General features: G+C 42.3%; 1 protein-coding gene across 1 annotated transcript; it reads left to right on the forward strand.

Moving 5' to 3' along the window:
- The first annotated feature begins 36 nt into the window (after window positions 1-36).
- Window positions 37-27,978, forward strand: mospd2 (motile sperm domain containing 2). Its single transcript, XM_041883263.2, has 15 exons — window positions 37-332; window positions 440-497; window positions 1,244-1,396; window positions 2,687-2,773; window positions 2,955-3,109; window positions 5,685-5,745; window positions 5,986-6,024; window positions 7,762-7,886; window positions 8,482-8,652; window positions 14,276-14,397; window positions 20,477-20,570; window positions 20,702-20,798; window positions 21,553-21,682; window positions 21,938-22,046; window positions 27,347-27,978. The coding sequence occupies exons 1-15, from the start codon at window positions 300-302 to the stop codon at window positions 27,488-27,490; spliced, it is 1,578 nt and encodes a 525-aa protein (XP_041739197.1). The 5' UTR covers window positions 37-299; the 3' UTR covers window positions 27,491-27,978.
- The last annotated feature ends 22 nt before the right edge of the window (window positions 27,979-28,000 follow it).

The following is a 28,000-nucleotide window of genomic DNA, read 5'->3' on the forward strand; positions in this document are numbered from 1 at the left end:
TCGTTTTTCCGAATTCCCTGTTGTCTTGAAAGCACCAAGTGTAAACATATTTATTTTTTTACATGCTTTGTCATCAATGCTTACGTTGATAAAGATGTAATTAACCCATGCAATGTTCCTTACATTTGCATATATGGACCTGATATATCTTACGTTTATGTATATCTTTGATGATCTAGTCAAGAGCCTAATTGGCAACATATACTGTATATCATTGGGTAGTACTGATTCATCCATCAACTTCCATGTAGCCACGCTAGCCAGCACAGGAGCAGTCACTTGAACAGAGTCACTTGAACATGGCGGAAGTTGGGCAGCTCGAATCAGAGCAGGTAGCTCACCAGCTTATTTGAGCAAGAATACATATATTTTGCTTGGCTATTTGTTATGAAAAGATGAATTAACGTTACACATGGCTAACTTATCCCTCTTACAACAGGACATTGAGAAGAAAATTGAGGAGACAAGACAGAAGTTCAAGAATGAGTACGTCCAAGGTAAGTGCATGCTAACAGGCTAGTTAGCAAAATAACATTTGACACAACAACACCCAATAATCTAGCTACTGTAACAGCTAACGTCATTCGCTAACAAGTTAGCTAAAAGCCAGACAGCTATGGGCTGGCTGTTCGATTTCAGTCCATCAATCTAGTTTACTTAGCTCGCTAACGTTAGTTAGCTACCTATTTGACTGGGAACAGATAATACTTTTGAAATAGTTGCCTGTTGCCATATGTTCACATGTCATGTGCCACTTGTAAACAATAATGATCATAATCATCATCATAGCTATTCAGTTGTCTGACAGATTGTTCTGATACATTAATTCATTGATGAATAGATATTGGTTTGGCTACTGGCAATGACATGTCTGTGTTCACACCATGATTATAATGTAAACTAGTTTTTTTTGTAATAGAAAAGCCTGTTATTTTGAGTAGCCTACTTGAAGTGAAGACTGCCATACTATGCCTTTCAGTCCCCTGATAAGCGTTCTTGAAAGACCAATCCCTCTTTGACAGAACACTTGTTTCAGAAACAGCTACATTTAGTAAATGAGGTAGCTGAAGCAGCTAGGTACCCTTGTTTTGTTTTGCATACAGTAGGCTAATTGCTGTCATCACTCTATGGTAGGGTCTTGTCGTAAAAGGTTAGAAGCAACAAACTCATAGGTGTGTTGTTGGAGTAGGTATTCAGTTTATATATGAGTAATGTAAGTTGTTTACTTCTCTATCCCTCAAAGAATCTGACAAATATGACTCCAGAGATGTGGACAGGATACAGAAGGATGACGCTCTGGTGGAGGCATACCTGACATGGCGACAATACTCAGTGGACGATGCCTTGAAGATGATTGACGACAGTTTCCTGTGGAGGAAAGAATTTGGTTTGAATGGTGAGGAGACTGGGATCGAGTCACAACAACATTGAATTTAACGTTGCATATAAATGTTCGAAATGACACAATTGTATGTGTACAACATCTAAAGACCTGCATCACTATACTGAGAGCTTTGCCGTTTCTAAAAGGACATATGTGGGTGTTTTTGGAGCCTTTGTTCATGTTGATCTGTGGCCCCCATACTGCAGAACGAGACATGAGGAAGTGTATCGCAAGTGGGGTAGGTTCCTCAAAACCAAGCTAAATCACAAAAAAAGTGTCTGGACCCTTCTATAACATGCCATTTGCATCATATAGAGGTTTTCATATATTTGGTTTTAAAAAGTAAACTTATCCTTTTTAAGTTTGAGTGTAGAAAACAGGAACAGCACACATTCTCACACCCTGCTAAAGTGGTGTTCTAACTATATTCAAATACAGGCAAGTTATAAAGAGCATTTTTATGTAGGCCTATCAGCATCACCACACTGTGACGATTAATCAAATCAAATCAAAATGTATTTGTCACATGCGCCGAATACAACAGGTGTAGACCTTACAGTGAAACGCTTACTTACAAGCCCTTAACCAACAATGCAGTTTTAAGAAAAAATACCCCCAAAAAATCACAAAAAACTACAATATAAAATAATACGAAATAAAAGTAACAAATAATTAAAGAGCAGCAGTAAAAATAACAATAGTGAGGCTATATACAGGGGGTACCGGTACCGAGTCAATGTGTGGTGGCACCGGTTAGTCGAGGTAATTTAGGTAATATGTACATGTAGGTAGAGTTATTAAAGTGACTATGCGTAGATAATAAACAGAGAATAGCAGCAGTGTAAAAGAGGTGGGGGGGGCTGTCTTTGTGTGCCAATGTCGGATAGATTCTTGGCCTTCTTACATTTACGTCATTTAGCAGACGCTCTTATCCAGAGCGACTTACAAATAGCCTTCTCTCAGAGAAGGCTTCGTAGTCCATCCGTACAGCCCGGAGACAATCTTCTATAAGTTTCACTTATAAATTGCTGCATTTTACTCATGCAATTACAGGGTTTTAAGGCAGACAACAGTCAGTTTGTTAAATCGGTGTCATGCAGAAATTGGATTTACAACTTCTGATATCTGATATGAGTTATTGTCACTTGTTGACAAGTTTTGTCTGTCTTGGATGGAGGAGAGGAGGTAGGAATACTTTGGTTTTTAAGATAATTATTTTGGCCAGTAATTGTTAATGTTATGAAACTTTCTTATTGAATGCTCTATTAGATTTTTGGCTGAGAAAGATTTGTCTTATTTCAGACCTCACTGAGAGCAGCATTCCAAAGTGGATGTTTGAGACGGGGGCTGTCTTCCTCCACGGCTACGACAAGGAAGGCAACAAGCTCTGTATGTTGATTCATTATACTCATACGGTACCATATGTATAATTGATTTCTCTCTAATAATTGCTCACTGACACAATATTGATACCCCTTACAAAAGGATACGGAAAATGTTCAGCCATTGTTCTATAATATGTTTACCACATGTTGAGATTATTGAATGCAATACTTTTGTCTGTTTTCAGTCTGGTTCAAAGTCAAGCTACATACCAAGGATGCAAAGACCATTATGGACAAGAAGAAGTATGTTGCCTTCTGGCTGGAGCGCTATGCTAAGAGAGAGCCAGGGATGCCACTCACTGTTGTGTTCGACATGGCCGATTCAGGGATCAGCAATATCGTAAGTGAACACTTACCTGTTTGATTAACATTGTAGTCTTTTCTTGTATTTGTCACCTGCCCTTATTATTTGATAGTGTTTGAAGAATCACTGTAATTTCATCCATGGCTACAGTACGTCAATAGCTCTGGTTTCAATCAATGTCACTGTTGATCCACTCTACATAGGTTAAAGGAGGGCTTTATTTTGGTTCACATGTTTGTCCCCTTTTCAAAAAGATGTGGCCTAACTCTGTGCGTGGTTATGAGTGTCATTGAATCCCTGGTGAGCATCCTAATTTTGCTTGCTGTTTGAGCCGGGGATTTGGAGGGATTGATGTTCTTCAGTGTTTAGCACGTTGGAGATTAAAGTGACCTTTAAATCCGTTTGGTCAATCCAAGTCGACTGATTGCCTAATCCATAGACTGACTTTGTCTCTGTCGGAGCCTCCCAGCAGGCACTCTCCTCTCAGTCAGCCAGCTCGCTTCACAGGCCAAACTCTCTCCTGGAGAAATGCCCCAATTAAACACACACACACACGAGCCAGAGAGAGAATAAATAACTTCACAAATCCCAAATATGAAATTTGTAGATTAGTAGATCAGTTTGGGAAGCAGTCTTAATGAAGTTTGCTGAAATAGCCCACTGTGTGGGCTGGAACAGGCCTAGGCAGTGTTATCTCATTAACTTTCTTAGGGAGTCTAGTGGCTGAAAATGAATCTGTCTGTAGGGCATGGGATCTAGACAGGCTCCTCCTAAGGGTCTGAGTAGATTGATAGTGTTGTCTGACGATAATAGGCCAATATGGTAATGCAAACATGACTGAGTGAATTCTCATGAAGGAGGCTTTTAAAGGTAGCTGTAATCCATTCAACTGACTGTGGAGAGTTTTAGATACCGGTAGTCTTGTGTGTTTGTATTAATTCAACCTTTGTCCTTGTTTCAGAGGCCTCAGGAGAGATAGCATTGGTTTGTTTAGAGAACACATTTGCACACACCAAAAGGAAACCTTTGAGTTTCAAAGCTGTCCGTAGTTATCGTAGCCAAGGCTTGATATGGAGAGCGAGTTTATACAACCTTTTTATCAAGATCAAGGTTCCTCAATCATACAGTAAACAACCAAACTGCAACGTGTCAGCAAATACTGTGATTAATACAATCAGCGTAATATAAGTAGACTAGCCTTTGCCTTAGATGTGGTGTTTCATGGGGTGCCATGGGCAGTGCACACATAAACTCAGCAAAAAAAGAAACGTCCTCTCACTGTCAAACTTAACATGTGTAAATATTTGTATGAACATAACAAGATTCAACAACTGAGACATAAACTGAACAAGTTCCACGGACATGTGACTAACATAAATGGAATAATGTGTCCCTGGGGGTCAAAATCAAAAGTAACAGTCAGTATCTGGTGTGGCCACCAGCTGCATTAAGTACTGCAGTGCATCTCCTCCTCATGGACTGCAGCAGATTTACCAGTTCTTGCTGTGAGATATTACCCCACTCTTCCACCAAGTACAGGCCTCGGTGTAACGCTCATTCCTTTGACGATAAACGTGAATCCGACCATCACCCCTGGTGAGACAAAACCGCAACTTGTCAGTGAAGAACACTTTTTGTGGGTTTGTGCCCATAGGCGACATTGTTGCCGGTGATGTCTGGTAAGGACCTGCCTTACAACAGGCCTACAAGCCCTCAGTCCAGCCTCTCTCAACCGATTGCAGACAGTCTGAGCACTGATGCAGGGATTGTGCGTTCCTGGTGTAACTCGGGCAGTTGTTGTTGCCATCCTGTACCTGTCCCGCAGGTGTGATGTTCGGATGTACCGATCCTGTGCAGGTGTTGTTACAAGTGGTCTGCCACTGCGAGGACGATCAGCTGTCCGTCCTGTCTCCCTGTAGCGCTGTCTTAGGCGTCTCACAGTACAGACATTGCAATTTATTGCCCTAGCCACATCTGCAGTCCTCATGCCTCCTTGCAGCATGCCTAAGGCATGTTCACGCAGATGAGCAGGGACCTGGGCATCTTTCTTTTGGTGTTTTTCAGAGTCCGTAGAAAGGCCTCTTTAGTGTCCTAAATTTTAATAACTGTGACCTTAATTGCCTACCGTCTGTAAGCTGTTAGTGTCGTAATGACCGTTCCACAGGTGCATGTTCATTAATTGTTTATGGTTCATTGAACAAGCATGGGAAACAGTGTTTAAACCCTTTACAATGAAGATCTGTGAAGTTATTTGGATTTCTACAAATTATCTTTTGAAAGACAGGGTCCTGAAAAAGGGACGTTTCTTTTTTTGCTGAGTTTACTTTTGTCTCATATGTTTTTCCCTGAATTATATTTCATATGATTGATTTGAGGGAAGGTGTTTGATTGTATGAAATGGATTGACTACAGCACTGTTCAGTAGAACTTGTGACCGTTTCAATGGTGGTGAATTGGGTCATTGCACAGCTTGAGGCAGTAAATATCTTCGGCTGAGTAAACAGTTTCCCTATTGAAAGCCCATAAAACGTATTTTCTAGTCAAAGCCTGCTTTGAGGCTGTATAGTACTGTACTTTCTGAGTCATATTCATTTTCTTTTTTCTTTTTCAGGACATGGATTTTGTGAAGTATATCATTAATTGCTTCAAAGTGTATTATCCAAAGTTTCTATGTAAGTATATAAAAAAGTGTAACAATATGGAGTTCATTCACAGGTTGATCAATCAACTTTGTGCGACACAGATGGCCTACATAATTAGTATTATCATTGACACACATTGTGTGAAATTAGTTTTAATAAATTGATAAAAAAAACTGTACATGGAATCGTATGATTCCGTGTTGTGGCTAATGCTACAAGATTGTCAATGACATTTCACCCCTCAGTTATGGTTTTGTCTTGTCATTTCAGCCAAAATGATAATTGTTGACATGCCATGGATCATGAATGGTGAGTCATGTAGTTATTAAAATTATTTGCTATAGAAATGTTAGTGCCCATGAGGAACCAGTCTTTATGATAATCTAATCATCGTAGTTTGGACATCGTAGTTGGGACATACAGTGGGGAGAACAAGTATTTGATACACTGCCAATTTTGCAGGTTTTCCTACTTACAAAGCATGTAGAGGTCTGTAATTTTTATCATAGGTACACTTCAACTATGAGAGACGGAATCTAAAACAAAAATCCAGAAAATCACATTGTATGATTTTTAAGTAATTCATTTGCATTTTATTGCATGACATAAGTATTTGATACATCAGAAGAGCAGAACTTAATATTTGGTACAGAAACCTTTGTTTGCAATTACAGAGATCATACGTTTCCTGTAGGTCTTGACCAGGTTTGCACACACTGCAGCAGGGATTTTGGCCCACTGCTCCATACAGACCTTCTCCAGATCCTTCAGGTTTCGGGGCTGTCGCTGGGCAATACGGACTTTCAGCTCCCTCTAAAGATGTTCTATTGGGTTCAGATCTGGAGACTGGCTAGGCCACTCCAGGACCTTGAGAAGCCTCTTACGGAGCTACTCCTTAGTTGCCCTGGCTGTGTGTTTCGGGTTGTTGTCATGCTGGAAGACCCAGCCACGACCCATCTTCAATGCTCTTACTGAGGGAAGGAGGTTGTTGGCCAAGATCTCGCGATACATGGCCCCATCCATCCTCCCCTCAATACGGTGCAGTCGTCCTGTCCCCTTTGCAGAAAAGCATCCCCAAATAATGATGTTTCCACCTCCATGCTTCACGGTTGGGATGGTGTTCTTGGGGTTGTACTCATCCTTCTTCTTCCTCCAAACACGGCGAGTGGAGTTTAGACCAAAAAGCTCTATTTTTGTCTCATCAGACCACATGACCTTCTCCCATTCCTCCTCTGGATCATCCAGATGGTCATTGGCAAACTTCAGACGGGCCTGGACATGCGCTGGCTTGAGCAGGGGGACCTTGCATGCGCTGCAAGATTTTATTCCATGACGGCGTAGTGTGTTACTAATGGTTTTCTTTGAGACTGTGGTCCCAGCTCTCTTCAGGTCATTGACCAGGTCCTGCCGTGTAGTTCTGGGCTGATCCCTCACCTTCCTCATGATCATTGATGCCCCACGAGGTGAGATCTTGCATGGAGCCCCCAGACCGAGGGTGATTGACCGTCATCTTGAACTTCTTCCATTTTCTAATAATTGCGCCAACAGTTGTTGCCTTCTCACCAAGCTGCTTGCCTATTGTCCTGTAGCCCATCCCAGCCTTGTGCAGGTCTACAATTTTATCCCTGATGTCCTTACACAGCTCTCTGGTCTTGGCCATTGTAGAGAGTTGGAGTCTGTTTGATTGAGTGTGTGGACAGGTGTCTTTTATACAGGTAACGAGTTCAAACAGGTGCAGTTAATAAAGGTAATGAGTGGAGAACAGGAGGGCTTCTTAAAGAAAAACTAACAGGTCTGTGAGAGCCGGAATTCTTACTGGTTGGTAGGTGATCAAATACTTATGTCATGCAATAAAATGCAAATTAATTACTTAAAAATCATACAATGTGATTTTCTGGATTTTTGTTTTAGATTCCGTCTCTCACAGTTGAAGTGTACCTATGATATAAATTACAGACCTCTACATGCTTTGTAAGTAGGAAAACCTGCGAAATCGGCAGTGTATCAAATACTTGTTCTCCCCACTGTATGTGTTTTTTTCCCCAGCTGCATGGAAGATTGTGAAGACATGGTTGGGTCCAGAAGCCATCAGCAAGCTCAAGTTTGCATCCAAAAACGAGATCCAGACATTTATTGACCCCGAGTACCTGCCTTTTCACATGAATGGAACGGTATGTACCTGCAGTATTCACCTCACTGAAGATGGCAGTGACGCTATCCATCTATCTATGTCTCCCGAGTGGCGCAGTGGTCTAAGGCACTGCATCGCAGTGCTAGCTGTGCCACTAGAGATCCTGGTTTGAATCCAGGCTCTGTCGTAGCCGGCCGCGACCGGGAGACCCATGGGGCGGCGCACAATTGGCCCAGCGTCGTCCAGGGTAGGGGAGGGAATGGCCGGCAGGGATGTAGCTCAGTTGGTAGAGCATGGCGTTTGCAACGCCAGGGTTTTGGGTTCGATTCCCACGGGGGGCCAGTATGAAAAATAAAAAAATAATGTATGCACTCACTAACTGTAAGTCGCTCTGGATAAGAGCGTCTGCTAAATGACAAAAATGTAAAATGTAAATCTACCTGGCTGCATACATTTTCATCTTACTATCTCAGCTGATAAATTCAATTTTCAAATGTCAACATTTTATAGGTTTTACTCTATTCCTTCGCTCACTTTACATGAGAAAATGTGACTAACCTGTGACTAGTCAATATTTGGCCATTATCACATTACTTCAGATGGTTGACGTAATACTATCTCTGACTTCATTCCAGGACCCCTTCAAATACAGCTATCCCCCCCTTCCTGACGATGACTTCCAAACACCCATCTGTGAGAATGGACCAATCATCAGCGAGGATGACAACGAGAGCAAGGAGGGTGAATCAGAGGGCAAGGAGTTGGAGTCAAGCTTTAGCTCCGAGGTCGCTGTCAAACCCAAAAAGGTACAAAGCCTCCCCTTTTATTTATTTACCAACTCTGGTATTTTCTGTTCCTCTAAATGTAGGTACAGCAAGGAAGATGACAACAACACGTACAAACACATGATATATTCACGCTGTGGCTGCATATAAACTCCTTATCTGGCTTGAATAGTCTATTACTTCTCCATTTGATTTTTAGAAGTAGTACAATATAGTCTGTCATGTTTCTAAGGTAGCCTGCCATTAAATCTGATGAAGGCTGCTGCTATTACTCATTAACAGTAGAGTGAATATAGTTTGCAGTGAGCTAAACTTGATTACTCACGGTTTAACCCTGCATGGGGCTCTCTTAGAAACAGCAGACACATTTTCTCATCATCATTAGCTCTAATTACCATTAAACACACCCTGTCCACACTCTGCAGTCAAATGAGACGTTAGAAGAAGTTCAGTCGAGTTCCTCCTCACTTTGATGTGCAGTTTTACTCCCAGACCCTTTCATTTCTCAATGTTTAGTGTGAGATTACAGTATGTAATCGGGGTCCTCTGTGGAGAGAGCTGTGAATGGTTGAGGCGCTAATGCCCTGATTTGGCAGCTGTTAAGCTCCTCCTCATTGTCTCGGTCAAGGTGACTCCCCATGTCTCCAGCTGCAGCTTAATCCTTCCTGTCGACTGACTGACTGTACCCACGCATCGCAGTCCCACTCTCTGGGTCTCACTCACAGTCTCCCTCACTCAACCCATGGCTCCTCTCATCAGGCTATTGAGAATGTGTTAAGTCTGACTGCCGTCAAAGAAGCTCTTCCTAGCTGCGGTAGAGACCGCCTTTTCCCGCATGCGTCGTTCGGCTTACCTGACTTCACAGCAGTGTTTAAAGCAGTTCCCAGAATACACCCGTGGGGCCTACTTTCTTTTGTGTTGCCACTAATGGTTTTGTCTCCAGCCGGCCCCCATGCAGCCAGGGCCCATCACAGAGACAACCTGCAGCTCTAGGATTTAACACACCTGCACACAGACACCATCTAGTGCTCTCTGCTGTCGTCAGGCTGCTGCACCCTAGCAATGGACAGCACATCATTACTGGTATATGCTGCACACATTCCCCTCTCTCCCTCTTCCCGTAGGGGTCTTCACTGTTCATCCACAGCGCCATCTATTTAGCCTCTACTTTGTGTGACAAGCAAAACAAACACACATTGTAGCCTACTTGTAGGCTACTGTCATATATACACTACCGTTCAAAAGTTTGGGGTCACTTAGAAATCTCCTTGTTTTTGAAAGAAAAGCAATTTCTTTGTCAATTTTAAAATAACATCAAATTGATCAGAAATACAGTGTAGACATTGTTAATGTTGTAAATGGCTATTGTAGCTGGAAACTGCTGATTTTTAATGGAATATCTACATAGGCGTACAGAGGCCCATTATCAGCCTGTGTTCCAATGGCACGTTGTGTTTGCTAATCCAAGTTTATCATTTTAAACGGCTAATTGATCATTAGAAAACCTTTTTTGCAATTATGTTAGCACAGCTGAAAACTGTTGTGCTGATTAAAGAAGCAATAAACCTGGCCTTCTTGAGACTAGTTGAGTATCTGGAGCATCAGCAATTGTGGGTTCGATTACAGGCTCAAAATGGCCAGAAACAAATAACTTTCTTCTGAAACTCGTCAGTCTATTCTTGTTCTTAGAAATGAAGGCTATTCCATGCCAGAAATTGCCAAGAAACTGAAGATCTCGTACAACGCTGTGTACTACTCCATTCACAGAACAGCGCAAACTGGCTCTAACCAGAATAGAAAGAGGAGTGGAAGGCCCCGGTGCACAACTGAGCAAGAGGACAAATACATTAGAGTGTCTAGTTTGAGAAACAGACGCCTCACAGGTCCTCAACTGGCAGCTTCATTAACTAGTACCCGCAAAACACCAGTCTCAACGTCAACAGTGAAAAGGCGACTCCGGGATGCTGACCTTCTAGGCAGAGTTGCAAAGAAAAAGCCATATCTCAGACTGCCCATCTTAATCATTTTTGTAAAGTTTTTTTAGTTTTGATTAATTATTAATTATTATTTTGTGTTAATTTTTTTATTTTAGTCATTTAGCAGATGCTCTTATCCAGAGCAACTTACAGTTAGTGAGTGCATTCATTATTTTATTAAATTTTTTATACTGGCCCCCCGTGGGAATCGAACCCACAACCCTCTACCAACTGAGCTACATCCCTGCCGGCCATTCCCTCCCCTACCCTGGACAACGCTGGGTCAATTGTGCGCCGCCCCATGGGTCTCCCGGTCACGGCCGGTCGCAAACCACAATCTCTAGTGGCACAGCTAGCACTGCGATGCAGTGCCTTAGACCACTGCGCCACTCGGGAGGCCCTATTAGCCAGTCTGAGATATGGCTTTTTCTTTGCAACTCTAGATGTCAAGATCAAGCTTCATGGTTACAGCAGAGACATTCAATCCCCTCCTGGATCAAGATCCCTGTTGCCTAAATTATTATATATATTTTTTATTGCGCCCCTTGTGTGCACTTCCGGTAATACAGTATACCCCGGTATGGTACAGAAACGGTATTACAGTATGAAAATCTGGAGATCACCCAACCCTATATGTAAGCCGTTTGGGTAATCTGCACCACTGTCGTAGCTCACAGGGGACTCTGTACATATACACACACACACACGTGCGTACACGCAGATACACAGACCTACGCTCCAGAGTGGCCCCGTCAGCTACGCGTCACAAAGCTGCTCGCATGAGCCTCTTAAGTGCCTGGAGCCTAAAGCGGCAAAGGCCCCATTGTAAATTAAGACCACCTTAGTCATGCACAACAGATTTAGATTTACAAAATGGAGATATGCAAATTAGTCTGTAAATACTTTGGTTAGTGGTATCCAGAATCCTTGGGACATCCCTACCCTAACCTTAACCCCTACCCTAACTTCAACCATAACCCTTACCTAACCTTAACCATTTAAAATGTCAACTTCAGTGGGGTAGGGAGGTCCCAAGAATCCCGGATAGCAAGGACCAATAATTCACACACAACCCCTGTCCTTGGAAAGGCCTGCTGACGGTGTTGTAACACTGCTGTGGCCTTGGAGTGTAGCTATGTATTTATGGTCAGGGAGGGTCAGCCTGCCTTGCGCAACCCCAGAGGGAACGGTATGGTTGGTGTATGGTTCAGGTTCAGCCTGGGTAGTTATTTTGACATGATCAGGGAATGTCTGTTAGCTAATAGACCAACTCATAGCATAGACATGGAATTGATGATGATAAATCAGTTTGACAAACCAGAACCTGAGCCTTATCAAGTGTGTATGGTTTTGTGTGTAGGCCTATGTGAGATTGAGTGGTATGTGAATGAGCCCATTTATACGCGTGAGTGAGCACAATGTGGTCTTTGTTGCCTCTGACTAATGATCTACATAGGCTATAGGCTAATCTCTTGGTTTGCTGTGATTAAGGTTAGGGTCCTAACTCCAATCATGATACCCATTGCTTACAGCTTGTCTGTCTGCACACATTCCACTGTCATGATCATGTTTGCTGCTCCTCTCTCTACATAAACATTGTCCTCCCTCCTGAATCAATACCTGTGAGTCTCAACAGTGTGTTGATACAGTAGCTTCGCAGAGCAATCAGCTAATTGCCTTTCTCTCTGTTTTGAACCAAGGGCTGGTCTTGGTAAGGCATTTTATGCTCTTAGCCTCACCAGCAGAAGCACTGAGTCCTGGAGAGTTCTGCCGTCTGAAAGGGCAGTCTGAGGGTTTTACTCATGTAGAATGTGTGAGTACGGCACCCTCGCAATCTAATCACCATCATCGACACATTTAGCCTTTGATTGAATCCAAAATGGACCTGGATCAAACATTTCAAATTTCACCCCTACAATGTGTTGCACTTTTTGGACTCAGTGAGATGATTTGGAATTTGATTACGTTTTTGAAGAGATTCATAGCCAATCAAGTAGGCTATCGGATACATTACTCACAATACTGCATCATAAAAGAAGAAAAGTTCGCCAACCTTGATGCCTGTCCCAGTGACCAGCTTTATAACATGGTGTTATTTTATCCAACTTGGGTATTTTATCTTACTTAATATAACATTAGGGAAATTGTGTTTCTGTAGTGAAAGGAAAGCAAATGTGCCAAGTATGTTGTACTGACCTTTTAATCCAAAAGCATACTGTATTATATCATTACTGTTCTGTTCATTTCAAATTAACTTGTATTATAATGATGAATGTACTCAATGTTTATAATGCTAGGGAAAGAGTATTCTACACTCTTACTACCACCAGCACTCATGTTAGCATATTTTCACTTTTCTTATGCCAGATATACCTGTAATTGCAAGACCTACCTCTGTGTATCGACACCTTTTCAAACAACGAGAGAGCACCTTTTAAAAATTCATCTGTATTGTGCCTTACTGTCAATAACCACTCCAGGGCCCAGTTTTTCTAAAGTTATCGATCCGGATGTTTATTCCTGATCCTGTGCAATTTTGTTTAGGTGATTTTAAAATTTTAGTCAGTAGGATTAATCTCAATCTTAACTCAATACTGTGTTTTTAACAAGAGTATTTTGATCCTGGTTTTGATTAACCACAATGATAAATGGAACATTTGTTTTTCACTAGTAATGTTTGATTAACAATTGATTTTGTTATGATTTTAACTTTTATGCAATTATTTGATAGTCTATTTAATCAATGGAAATGCTGTAGTTTTTTTTATTTAATCAATAAATCAGTCTATGCCAGTCAATTATGCTCATGTACATTTCAACAGTAGCTAATTAATCCCCATTATATCTTACTCAGTTGTGTATTGCACTTGATTTGAACACTGAATAAAAATAGACATTTCAGAAGCAGCTCGGTAAGTGTCTCTTAATGTCTTTATTGTGTCATCTGTGTGTGTCGCAGCGGCCTGCTGAAGTTGGAGCTGTGTGTGTTGCTTATCACAGTAGAAGACACACTCCCCATCTGACTCATTAGTGCTTGTACACGGATCACAGGCAGACCCCAGTCACCTCTCCTCCAGCTCTCCCATCCTATCACATTCTCTCTCTCCTGCTGCTCTCCCTATCTCCCATCTGGTTCACACAAGCTGTGGGCCTTGGTCAATATGGTATAGAGGCCAAATGACGCTCGTCCCACCACAACTGACCTTTCATCTGTCTTTCCCCAACTTTCTGCCAACGTTGAACAAACCATGTGTTTTTATATCGGCTGTTCTGTGCTCTTGTGAACTCATTGTGTGGGTGGGTGTATGAGGGAGGGAGTTGGATGTGGGCGAAGGTTTACGGTTAGTGAAGTGAAAGTGCTGACTGGCCATTGTCATGGGACCATGTGTTCTCGCAGGACATATGTTTGTAGGGTTCCTCTTCTTATTGCCTCACTGTATTGTGAACAAGGTTCAGGGGTTGTCATGGGGATTGATGTGTTGATTATGAAATGACCTGTCACACACACACTCCCTATTTTTAACTGATATAATTTGAAATAGACTATAGTTCAGCATTTAATACTATTATTTATAAATGAATAAATATTACTTATGAGAATTTGTATCTTTAGAACACCTCTCCAAACAAAGCACTTGTCTCATGAAGCAACTGTTGTGGTGTTTCAGGTGTATTTCTCTGAGGAGAGTCAGAGCAGTCTGAAGCTGGATGACAATGACAAAGGAGACTGTCGGACGAAGGGAGCCAGGAAGCCACTGACCACATTCAAGGGCCCTCTTCTACACGTCAGGTATTCAACCCTCTCTCAGAGCTCCCTCTCTTAGTCATCTTTTTCTGAATACCAAATCAAACCCTACTCACTAGGTACTCCTGTATCGCTGAAAGGATCAGAATAGTATAAGCAATATGGTAATTATTTCACCTTGCCTTCTGGGTGGAATTTACACAATATTGTTTATCCAATAGTTGCAGATATACAAGAGTTCCTAGAATTCAGCATATCTCTCAACTGCACTCAACGCTTAAAGAATAGCAGGACTGATAGCACAGTGACTAGGCTATAGCTAATCCTTATCCACATGGGCAGAATTTGAATGGGTTGTAGAGTTTAGGATGAATTTTTATATATTTTTTTATTTAACCAGGTAAGCCAGTTGAGAACAAGTTCTCATTTACAACTGCGACCTGGCCAAGATAAAGCAAAGCAGTGCGATAAAAACAACAACACAGAGTTACATATGGGGTAAAACAAAACATAAAGTAAAAAATACAACAGAAAATATATATACAGTGTGTGCAAATGTAGCAAGTTATGGAGGTAAGGCAATAAATAGGCCATAGTGCAAAATAATTACAATTAGTATTAACACTGGAATGATAGATGTGCAAGAGATAATGTGCAAATAGAGATACTGGGGTGCAAATGAGCAAAATAAATAACAATATGGGGATGAGGTAGTTGGGTGGGCTAATTTCAGATGGGCTGTGTACAGGTGCAGTGATCGGTAAGGTGCTCTGACAACTGATGCTTAAAGTTAGTGAGGGAGATAAGAGTCTCCAGCTTCAGAGATTTTTGTAGTTCGTTCCAGTCATTGGCAGCAGAGAACTGGAAGGAATGGCGGCCAAAGGAGGTGTTGGCTTTTTGGGGATGACCAGTGAGATATACCTGCTGGAGCGCATACTACGGGTGGGTGTTGCTATGGTGACCAATGAGCTAAGATAAGGCGGAGATTTGCCTAGCAGTGATTTATAGATGGCCTGGAGCCAGTGGGTTTGGCGACGAATATGTAGTGAGGACCAGCCAACAAGAGCGTACATGTCACAGTGGTGGGTAGTATATGGGGCTTTGGTGACTAAACGGATGGCACTGTGATAGACTACATCCAATTTGCTGAGTAGAGTTTTGGAGGCTATTTTGTAAATGACATCGCCGAAGTCAAGGATCGGTAGGATAGTCAGTTTTACGAGGGCATGTTTGGCAGCATGAGTGAAGGAGGCTTTGTTGCGAAATAGGAAGCCGATTCTAGATTTAACTTTGGATTGGAGATGCTTAATGTGAGTCTGGAAGGAGAGTTTACAGTCTAACCAGACACCTAGGTATTTGTAGTTGTCCACATAGTCTAGGTCAGACCCGTCGAGAGTAGTGATTCTAGTCAGGTGGGCGGGTGCCAGCAGCGTTCGATTGAAGAGCATGCATTTAGTTTTACTTGTGTTTAAGAGCAGTTGGAGGCTACGGAAGGAGTAATGTATGGCATTGAAGCTCGTTTGGAGGTTTGTTAACACAGTGTCCAATGAAGGGCCAGATGTATACAAAATGGTGTCGTCTGCGTAGAGGTGGATCTGAGAATCACCAGCAGCAAGAGTGACATCATTGATATACACTCAAGCCCAGAGCAAGATATCGATATGTTTGTACCTGGACGGATCGATTGATCTTGTATCTGAACAGAAATAAAGGATGCCTGCGATCAATGGTGCATTGAGTGGAAATCAGTTGGTGCAGTTAATTACTGTGCTGTGCTAATCAATGGAATTAATTGATTGATCATTCCGTTGATTACTGCCCATATTGACCAAGGAGCAGCCTGTAGTCCCCATCATGCAAATTGGAAGGCTAAATGAATGTTGCATTAGTGATAGAGGGACACTTTTGTGCAAAACATAGTTCAAGGTCATTCTGTTACCTAATTTTACTGTGATGATTTTTTTGTGATGAAGCTGATGTATCCATTTACCTTGAGGTTGATTATAGAGTGGCATTCTTCAGTGTTCTATTTTATTTATAAGAATGTGTTGACTTAAGGTGACCCGTATGGGGTGCCATTGTTAAGTTGAGGTTGACTTCAGGTACAGTACTTGTGAGCTACCTCCATTGATGGCTATTTTAATGTCAAATCAGAGTATTCTTTCCCCGAGTCATTTCCGTCTAGTTCAGTTTTTTGGAGAGCTGACTCTTTGATGTGAGATTTGACAGCTCAGGGCTACGTATTAGTGATAAACAGATTTTTATGAGCCTTAAGTGCAATTATGTCTCTGAGCTGTGTTAGTCCTGATTCCAGTGAGACCACGAGGAAGGCAGAACGCAGTGGGAGGGGCATGAGAGGGGAGGCTTTGATATTCTGAATATGTTTGTCAAAAGATTTCCTGGAGTCTAGAGAGTCATTCTGGGCCCAGGGGAGCACTGTGCTCCTCAACACTTTACTGGGGCAAAGAACAAACACAGGAGGATGTGGAGAGGAAGGAAGTTGGAACAATCTGTTGTTTAGAGGAGCCGTAGCCTATGGAATTTACAGTGAGAGACTTTAAAGAATGGCGCCAGAGGAGATGGCTGCCGTTTTACGGGCTCCTAACCAATTGTGCTATTTTGTTTGTAACTTATTTTGTACATAATGTTGACGCTACCATCTGTTATGACCGAAAAGAGCTTCTGGATATCAGAACAGCGATTACTCACCTCGAACTGGACAAAGATTTTTTCTTTAACGAGTCGGACGCGAAGGATTTACTCCAGATACCCGACCAGGCCCAAATCCCCGTCATTCGCATGAAGAGAAGACGCCGATACAGGGGACGCAGTTCCGGGTGCCTTGTGAGAATTCGTCGGCGAGTGGGTAACCCGCCTCTACCATCCGGCCTATTGGCCAACGTGCAATCATTGGAAAATAAACTGGATGAGCTCCGTTCAAGACTATCCTACCAACGGGACATTAAAAACTGTAATATCTTATGTTTCACCAAGTTGTGGCTGAACGACGACATGGATAATATACAGTTGGCTGGTTTTTCCGTGCATCGGCAAGACAGAACAGCTGCCTCCGATAAGACAAGGGGTGGCGGTCTGTGTCTATTTGTCAATATCTCGAGGTTTTGCTCGCCTGAGGTATCTCATGATAAGCTGTAAACCACACTATTTACCAAGAGAGTTTTCATCTGTATTTTTGGTAGCTGTCTATGTGGCGGTGCTTGCAAGCAATTACGGTCTCCAATTTGTAAGTCGCTCTGGATAAGAGTGTCTGCTAAATTATGTAAATGTACAAAGGGAAGCCCAGCCGCGAGCTGCCCAGTGACACAACCTACCAGACGAGCTAAATGATTTATATGCGCGCTTCGAGGCAAGCAACACTGAAGCATGCATGAGAGCACCAGCTATTCCGGACGACTGTGTGATCATGCTCGCCCTAGCCAATGTGAGTAAAACCTTTAAAAATATCAACATTCACAAGACCGCAGGGCCAGACGGATTACCAGGACGTGTACTCCGAGCATGCGCTGACCAACTGGCAAGTGTCTTTACTTGTAATACCTACATATTTCAAGCAGACCACACTGTGCCCAAGAACACCAATGTAAAATGCCTAAATGACTACTGACCCGTAGCACTCACGTCTGTAGCCATGAAGTGCTTTGAAAGGCTGGTCATGGCTCACATCAACACCATCATCCCAGAAACCCTAGACCCACTTTAATTTGCATATTGCCCCAACAGATCCACAGATGACGCAATCTCTATTGCACTCAACACTGCCCTTTCCCACCTGGACAAAAGGAACACCTACGTGAGAATGCTGTTCATTGACTCAGCGTTCAAAACCATAGTGCCCTCAAAGCTCATCACTAAGCTAAGGACTCTGGGACTAAACACCTCCCTCTGCAACTGGATCCTGGTCTTCCTGACAGGATGCCCCCAGGTGGTAAGGGTAGGCAACAACACATCTGCCACGCTGATCCTCAACACCGGGGCCCTTCAGGGGTGTGTGCTTAGTCCTCCTGTACTCCTTGTTCACCCATGACTGCATGGCCAAGCACGACTCCAACACCATCATTAAGTTTGCCGACGACACAACGGTGGTAGGCCTGATCACCGACAACGATGAGACAGCCTATAGGGAGGAGGTCAGAGACCTGGAAGTGTGGTGCGAGGACAACAACCTCTCCCTCAATGTGATCAAGACAAAGGAGATGATCGTGGACTACAGGAAAAGGAGGGCCTATTCCCCCTCAGGAGACTGAAAAGACTTGGAATGGGTCCTCAGACCCTCAAAAAGTTATACAGCTGCACCATCGAGAGCATCCTGACTGGTTGCATCACTGTCTGGTATGGCAACTGCTCGGCCTCCGACCGCAAGGCGCTACAGAGGGTAGTGCGTACGGCCCAGTACATCACTGGGGCGAAGCTTCCTGCCATCCAGGACCTCTATACCAGGCGGTGTCAGAGGAAGGCCCTAAAAATTGCTAAAGACTCCAGCCAACCTAGTCATAGACGGTTCTCTCTGCTACCGCAGGGCAAGCGGTACCGGAGCGCCAAGTCTAGGTCCAAAAAGCTTCTTAACAGCTTCTACCCCTAAGCCATAAGACTGCTGAACAGCTAATCAAATGGCTACCCGGACTATTTGCATTGACCCCCCCCGCCCCCCTGTCTTTTGTTACGCTGCTGCTACTTGCTGTTTATTATCTATTATCTATGCATAGTCACTTTACCCCTACCTACATTACCTCGACTAACCTGTACCCCCGCACATTGACTCGGTACCGGTACCCTCAGTATATAGCCTCATTATTTTATTGTTGCGGTTTTATTTTTTACTTTAGTTTATTTAGTAAATATTTTTCTTAACACTTATTTTTCTCAAAACTGCATTGTTGGTTAAGGGCTTGTAAGCATTTCACTGTAAGGTCTACACCTGTTGTATTTGGCACATGTGACAAATACAATTTGATTTGATTATGTGTGCTAGACAGGGATTTTAATCCTGTTGGCCATATCACTGAGTTTTCAGTAGGTACTGTAGCAGGCCAGCAGGAGTCCACAGCACTGCTTTGGAGAAGTGTTCACTGAGGCTGAATTATCCAATTACAGAAATGTCCCTTAAACCTGAGCCTGTTTAAGCAGTCTGGGGCGGGCGTGTTAGGGAGAGGAGGGGGAATGGGGTGTGCTGAGTGTTGAAGAGCGAATCAGAGCACCTCGTGGTTACTTTCTCAGGCCATGGATTTTTTGCTCTGCTGCTCCAGATTTCATAGCTTTGATGCCAGATCACAGATGTTTTCACCCTGATCATAGAAGTTTTCACCCTAAACCTGGCTAATAATGTGGTGTAATTCTCCATGTTCTCCATTAATGGGTTCAGCTACGGCTGCTAGGCTAGAGCCAGCCTAGTACCCAGGGGCCTGACAGACAGCTCCATATGGGTCAGGAGGAGACACAGCACATCAGAGACTGAGGGTTTGGCCCAGAGGAACATACAGTCAGGCGCTATTTCTCTGGAAAGAACCTCCTTTAAAAATATGCTGAAGAACATGTTGACGTCAATCAAGGCTCTCCTTATGTTGAGAGAAGAATATAATTCTGATAAATGGCAGATACACACACACACACTGGTTTCAGCATCTCTGTAGGATACAAGGCTTTTTGTTTACACAAAGGTTAAAAAACATTAATCCACATGCCTGCACAGATGGACATAATCTGCAATGTGTTAGCTAAGAATATTGAGCTAGATGGTGGTACAGCAGCTGTTTAGTAAATGTGTAACAACAGAAACTAACGGAAGCTACACGTCCCTGGGTAATCATACTACAATCACTCTCAGGAAGCAACATCTTCATCTAAACTCACGATGCTTAGCCAAACAGATCGATAAAGCTAAGATATCACAGAGAGGAACAACAACAGCACGCTGTAAAGCAAGCTACTGTTGCTATCCACTTTTAACAGATGTATTGGGTTGTTTTGAACACCCAGATAGCAATTGTGGCCAATGGCTTAATGAAAAATACATTCATTTATTTAGTTAGACACAAATTCAGTCGTAGCCGCCTTCTTCATGTGCTGTTTCTTCTGTAAAATGTGACGTCTTTTCACTTTCTTCCAGTCCAGCAGAGGAGCTGAGCTTTGGCACCAAAGAGTCGGAGAGGAAGTGTCTTATCATCCTCGATAATATTTCCAAGAATCAAGTGGCCTTCAAGGTGTGTACATGCCCCAGTGTGCGTGTTTCTGTTTGTGTGTGTGTGTGTTTGATACACAGTGGTGTGCATTTGCACAAAATACACAATGGTGTTGTCAGTCTCCAAGCTGACCTGTGTGTGTCCCTCTACAGGTACGAACCACAGCACCTGAGAAGTACAGAGTGAAGCCCAGCAACAGCAGCTGTGAACCGGGAGCGTCTGTGGATATAGTGGTGTCTTTACATGGCGGTAGAGTACTGAACTTATCTCTCTGCACTCTCTCTCCTCCTCTTACCTACTTCTTCCTTTGGATGTTTCCAAATGTTCCCGCAGAAACTTCAGAATAATCAAAAGGTCCAGTCTATTCGCTTTGGAAAGTGCTGACAGAGTGCAGCTTTCTTTTGCCCGACATACATATTTTAAGAGTGATAAAATAATAATCTCTTATCTTCCCCTAAACCGAGGCTTTCAGAAATCTAAGAGGGTAAATTAACTTTATTGAGCCAGTCTCAGTACTCTCCTGGAAGGCTGAAACCCCTAAGGTCAATGTTTTTCCGTCAATCACTTGAGACCAACATTGAGTTGGGATGCAGGGACTTGGCTGATAAGAAGTTCAGAGGCCTTCAAGCATGGAAATGTCAATCATGGCTTCTGATGTACTAGACATGGGTTTTTTGAAGATTTGAATTCTGGCGCTATTCCAAAGTTTGAGGATTTTCTTCTCTCTCTCTGGGTTTTAACTTTGAAACTCATGAATTACATGTTTGGGAGCCGCCATCTATCACTTCCATCTTGTTCACTTAGCTCTAATGGATAAGAACCCTCACTGTTTCTGTAAATGAGTCAGCTCTTTCATTTCTATCTCTGAGTCTTTGATGGTGACAGCAGTGGGGTGATCCCATCCATATGTAGGACTCTAGAGACATAAACTGAACAATATACAGAGATTAAATATCATTCAGAGTTCAATGAGAGAACGAGTGCCCTGGATGTGTTTATGCAGGCTACCAGGCGTCTCTGCAGGACCGCTTCCTGGTCATGGCTGCTGAGATGGAGCAGAACGCTGGTACTGGATCACCAGAGCTCGCTCAGTTCTGGAAGGACGTGCCCAAAACCAAGATCATGGATCACAGGTACATCACCATCAATGTCTCATCATGAACGGGAATGGGAATATGTGAATACGTTTTTTTATCCAAGTCATTGATATGCCACTATCAAAATCTATAATGACCTCAAGATAACTTTGATTGACTTAACCCATCGTGGTCTTCCAGTGTACATCACAGATTGCCTCAGCATGGCTAGTGAATGTCAGTGACCTAGCAGGCTGATAATCCCCTCTCCCCGGCCCTTTCTGACATGACTGTCTCCTGTCCTTCCTGTAGATTACGATGTCACGTCCTGGAGAGCACTAAGCCCATTCTGAGCTATCCGAGTGGCTGTAACAACCCCGTGGAAGGAGGAGCCAATGGCCACCCAGACCTGCACACAACGGTGAGCTCTGATTGGAATATACACCTCCACCCACAATACTATATGAACCTATACAGTGCCTATAGAAAGTCTACACCCCCTTGAACTTTTTTCACATTTTGTTGCGTTACAAAGTGGGATTGAAATAGATTTAATTGTACAAACAATGTCATTGATCTACACAAAATAGTCTGTAATGTCAAAGTGAAAATTATCTTTTTTTTGTATTAATAAAAATGTAATAACTAAAATATTCACCCTGTTTGTTTAGGCAAGCCTAAATTAGTTCAGAAGTAATATTTGTCTTAACACATTACATAATAAGTTATATGGACTTTATAGGGGTTGACATGGTTTTTGAATGACTTCCCCTGTCCCCCATACATGCAACATATGTAAGGTCCCTCAGTCAAGTATTGAATTTCAAGCACAGATTCAACTACAAAGACCAGGGAGCTTTTCGAAACCCTCATAAAGAAGGGCAGTGATTGGTAGATGGGTAACAATAACAAATCAGACATTGAATATATCTTTAAGCATGGTCTAGTTAATAATTATGCTGTGGATGATGTATTAAACCACCCAGACACATCAAAGATGCTGTCGTCCTTCTTGAACTGAGCTGCAGGACAGGAATGAAACTGCTCAGGGATGTTAACATGAGGCCATTGGTGATTTTAAAACAGCTACAGAGTTCAATGGCTGTGATGAGATAACTGAGGATGGATCATTATTGTAGTGACTCCACAATAATGACCTAAATGACATAGTGAAAAGAAGAATGCAAATATACAGAATAAAAAATATTCCAAAACATGCAACAAGGCACTAAAGTAATACAGCAAAAAAAAACGGGCAAAGGAATAAACCTTTTGGCATAAATGTCAGAGCTGTATGTTTGGGGCAAATCCAACACGTCACTGAGTAACTGCCTCCTTATTTTCAAGCATGGTGGTGGCTGCATCATGTTATGGGTATGCTTGTAATCGTTAAGGCCTAGGGAGTTTTTCAGGATGAAAAGAAACGGGATTTGAGCTAAGCACAGGCAAAATCCTAGAGGAAAACCTGCTTCAGTCTGCTTTACACCAGACAATGGGAGAGGAATTCACCTTTCAGCAGGACAATAACATACAGCACAAGGCCAAATCTACACTGGAGTTGCTCAGTAAATGTTTTTGAGTGGCCGTTAGTTTTGACTTAAATCGGCTTAAATCTATGCCAAGAATTGAAAATGCGTGTCTAGCAATGATCCCCAAGATCTTGACAGAGCTTGAAGAATTTAGAAAAGAATAATGGGCAAATATTGCACAATACAGGTGTGCAAAGTTATTTTAAGGAGTCAAGGAGACTCACAGCTGTAATTGCTGCCAAAGGTGTTTCTAACATGTAATGACTCACATGCTGACTAGACCGGGCACTTGCGTGCGTCCGCGTGCGCCATCGCACGCATGTTGATTTTGTCCATCCACACCAGACACGATCAGGACACGCAGGTTAAAATATCAAAACGAACTAATTTGGGGACTGGTCGAAACGCATGAAACATTCATGGTAATCTAGCTAGCTAGCTTGCTGTTGCTAGCAAATTTGGCCTGGGATATAAACACTGGGTTGTTATTTTACCTGAAATGCACAAGTTCCTCTATTCTGACAATTAAACCACAGATAAAAGGGTAAACCGAGTTAGTTTCTAGTAATATTTCCTCCTTCAGTCTTCTTCTTCTTTGGACTTTATATGGCGGTTGGCAACCAACTTTAAGGTGTATTACCACCACCAACTGGACTGGAGTGTAGACCTCAGTTTATCTTTCAATCACCCACGTGGGTATATGCTCCTAAAAACCAATGAGGAGATGGGAGAGGTGGGACTTGCAGCGCGTCATGCGTCAAAAATAGAACCAAGTTCTATTTTGGTGCCTGGCTACGCAGACGCGTCTGCTTAAAGCTAAACCAACAGACAGGGCTGGTATTGGGGGGGGTGAATGCTTATCTAATCAAGGTATTTTAGTGTTTTATTTTTCATCCATCTTTAATGTCCACTTTGAAATTACAGAATATTTTGTGTAGATCGTTGACAAAAAATGACAAGTGCATCCATTTTAATTCCACTTTGTAACAAAATATAATGAAAAATATATATACAGTTGAAGTCGGACGTTTACATACACCTTAGCCAAATACATTTAAACTCAGTTTTTCACAATTCCTGACTTTTAATCCTAGTAACAATTCCCTGTCTTAGGTCAGTTAAGATCACCACTTTATTTTAAGAATCAAAATAATAGTAGAGAGAATGATTTATTTCAGCTTTTATTTATTTCATCACATTCCCAATGGGTCAGAAATGTACATACACTCAATTAGTATTTGGTAGCATTGCCTTTAAATTGTTTAACTAACCTCGCCTGGTTCGCCAACTACTTCTCAGATAGAGTTAAATGTGTCAAATCGGAGGGCCTGTTGTCTTGACCTATGGCAGTCTCTATGGGGGTGCCACAGGGTTCAATTCTTGGGCCGACTCTTTTCTCTGTGTATATCAATGATGTCGCTCTTGCTGCTGGTGACTCTCAGATCCACCTCTACGCAGACGACACCATTTTGTATACATCTGGCCCTTCATTGGACACTGTGTTAACAAACCTCCAAACGAGCTTCAATGCCATACAACACTCCTTCCGTAGCCTCCAACTGCTCTTAAACACTAGTAAAACTAAATGCATGCTCTTCAATCGAACGCTGCTGGCACCCGCCCACCCGACTAGAATCACTACTCTCGACGGGTCTGACCTAGAGTATGTGGACAACTACAAATACCTAGGTGTCTGGTTAGACTGTAAACTCTCCTTCCAGACTCACATTAAGTATCTCCAATCCAAAGTTAAATCTAGAATTGGCTTCCTATTTCGCAACAAAGCCTCCTTCACTCATGCTGCCAAACATGCCCTCGTAAAACTGACTATCCTACCGATCCTTGACTTCGGCGATGTCATTTACAAAATAGCCTCCAAAACTCTACTCAGCAAATTGGATGTAGTCTATCACAGTGCCATCCGTTTTGTCACCAAAGCCCCATATACTACCCACCACTGTGACCTGTACTCTCTTGTTGGCTGGTCCTCACTACATATTCGTTGCCAAACCCACTGGCTCCAGGCCATTTATAAATCACTGCTATGCAAATCTCTGCCTTATCTTAGCTCATTGGTCACCATAGCAACACCCACCCGTAGTATGCGCTCCAGCAGGTATATCTCACTGGTCATCCCCAAAGCCAACACCTCCTTTGGCCGCCATTCCTTCCAGTTCTCTGCTGCCAATGACTGGAACAAACTGCAAACATCTCTGAAGCTGGAGACTCTTATCTCCCTCACTAACTTTAAGCATCAGTTGTCAGAGCACCTTACCGATCACTGCACCTGTACACAGCCCTTCTGAAATTAGCCCACTCAACTACCTCATCCCCATATTGTTATTTATTTTGCTAATTTGCACCCCAGTATCTCTATTTGCACATCATCTATTGCACATCTATCATTCCAGTGTTAATACTCATTTTAATTATTTTGCACTATGGCCTATTTATTGCCTTACCTCCATAACTTGCTACATTTGCACACACTGTATATATATTTTTCTGTGGTATTTTTGACTTTGTTTTGTTTTACCCCATATGTAACTCTGTGTTGTTTTTATCGCACTGCTTTGCTTTATCTTGGCCAGGTCGCAGTTGTAAATGAGAACTTGTTCTCAACTGGCTTACCTGGTTAAATAAAGGTGAAATAAAAAAAGATATAAGTTGGGTGAATTTTGGCCCATTCCTCCTGACAGAGCTGGTGTAACTGAGTCAGGTTTGTAGGCTTCCTTGCTCACACACACTTTTTCAGTTCTGCCCACACATGTTCTATAGGATTGAGGTCAGGGCTTTGTGATGGCCACTCCAATACCTTGACTTTGTTGTCCTTAAGCCATTTTGCCACAACTTTGGAAGTATGCTTGGGGTCATTGTCCATTTGGAAGACCCATTTGCGACCAAGCTTTAACTTCCTGACTGATGTCTTGAGATGTTGCTTCAAAATATCCACATTAGTTTCCTTCCTCATGATGCTATCAGTCCCTCCTGCAGCAAAGCACCCCCACAGCATGATGCTGCCACCCCCGTGCTTCACGATTGGGATGGTGTTATTCGGCTTGCAAGCCACCCCCTTTTTTTCTACAAACATAACGATGGTCATTTTGGCCAAACAGTTTTATTTTTGTTTCATCAGACCAGAGGACATTTCTCAAAAAAGTACGATCTTTGTCCCCATGTGCAGTTGCAAACCGTAGTCTGGCTTTTCTATGGCGGTTTTGGAGCAGTGGCTTCTTCCTTGCTGAGCGGCCTTTCAGGTTATGTCGATATAGGACTCGTTTTACTGTGGATATAGATACTTTTGTACCTGTTTCCTCCAGCATCTTCACAAGGTCCTTTGCTGTTGTTCTGGGATTGATTTGCACTTTTCGCACCGAAGTACGTTCATCTCTAGGAGACAGAACGTGTCTCCTTCGTGAGCGGTATGACGGCTGTGTGGTCCCAAGGTGTTTATACTTGCGTACTATTTTTTATACAGATTAACGTGGTACCTTCAGGCGTTTGGAAATTACTCCCAAGAATGAACCAGACTTGTGGAGGTCTACAATTTTTTGGCTGATTTCTTTTGATTTTCCCATGATGTCAAGCACTGAGTTTGAAGGTAGGCCTTGAAATACATCCACAGGTACACCTCCAATCGACTCAAATGATGTCAATTAGCCTATCAAAAGCTTCTAAAGCCATGACATCATTTTCTGGAATTTTCCAAGCTGTTTAAAGGCACAGTCAACTTAGTGTATGTAAACCTCTGACCCACTGGAATTGTGATACAGTGAATTATAAGTAAAATAAATCAGTCTGTAAACAATTGTTGGAAAAATTACTTGTGTCCTGCACAAAGTAGATGTTCTAACCGACTTGCCACAACTATAGTTTGTTAACAAGAAATTTGTGGAGTGGTTGAAAAACTAGTTTTAATGACTCCAACCTAAGTGTATGTAAACTTCCGACTTCAACTGTATATTCCAAGGGGGGTTTAGACTTTCAATAGGCACTGCATATTAACCAATGTATTTACTGTATTTTATTTACTTTCTTTGTATTATCTTTTTTTACACAATTAGAGCCATGGAGTTATAATTATGGTGAATTGTGTAGTTTACTGATACATTTTAGTGGTGTCAAATTGATATGGGAGACTGAAAAGTTAATACATTAGTAAGATGAAGTAACCAAATGCTCTCCTTTGCAGCTGATGCGTGTGATGGTGTGTAATGCCCGGCTGGAGCAGAAGCTGGACCAGTGTCTGTGGGTCCAGCAGGTCCTGATTGGTCTGGTGCTGGTCGTCATGATGTTCAGCTTCCTGACTCTCTACCACCTTCCTGGGGCTTCCTGACTTGACTCAACCTTGTCTACAGCAGCTTAAAGCTAAACCAACAGACAGGGCTGGTATTGGACTCTGTGATAAAAAAAAAAAACGAAGGCAGACTCTCATCTCTACAAGGTCTGTCATCATGGAGATGAAGGGATGCTCTATTATGTAGCAGTGAACTAGGGACATGTGAACTTGTGGAGTTGTCAGTCAGTTTCCCAGAGAGATTCGTCATAGCCTCCTTGGCGTTGTGAGAGGTACCGTAGCTAAAGACTCTCGACACCGTGAAATGAAATCAATAATGTATTTTTTATTACTAATCATGAAATTATATATGAAGTCTATTTATTTCAATATGTAACATGTAATGTATTCATTATTCAATATGTAATATGTCACATGATGAAGAAGATTTTGTTAATTTTTCTGTTCCTAATGTACATTTCAATTTAAATATATACAGTATAAACATATCCGGTCAAGAATAAACGTGCACTTTTTGTTTAAACCAATTGCATTTTGTTTGGCTTATAA

The sequence above is a fragment of the Coregonus clupeaformis genome, chromosome 40, assembly GCF_020615455.1.
Source record: "Coregonus clupeaformis isolate EN_2021a chromosome 40, ASM2061545v1, whole genome shotgun sequence".
Lineage (NCBI taxonomy): Eukaryota > Metazoa > Chordata > Actinopteri > Salmoniformes > Salmonidae > Coregonus > Coregonus clupeaformis.

Excerpts from the sequence above, each read along its gene's own strand:
- mospd2 (XM_041883263.2), top strand. The coding sequence starts at position 300 with ATGGCGGAAGTTGGGCAGCTCGAATCAGAGCAG. Across the intron at positions 2,774-2,954 it reads CAAGGAAGGCAACAAGCTCT|TCTGGTTCAAAGTCAAGCTA; the intron begins GTATGTTGATTC and ends GTCTGTTTTCAG. Across the intron at positions 5,746-5,985 it reads GTATTATCCAAAGTTTCTAT|CCAAAATGATAATTGTTGAC; the intron begins GTAAGTATATAA and ends TTGTCATTTCAG.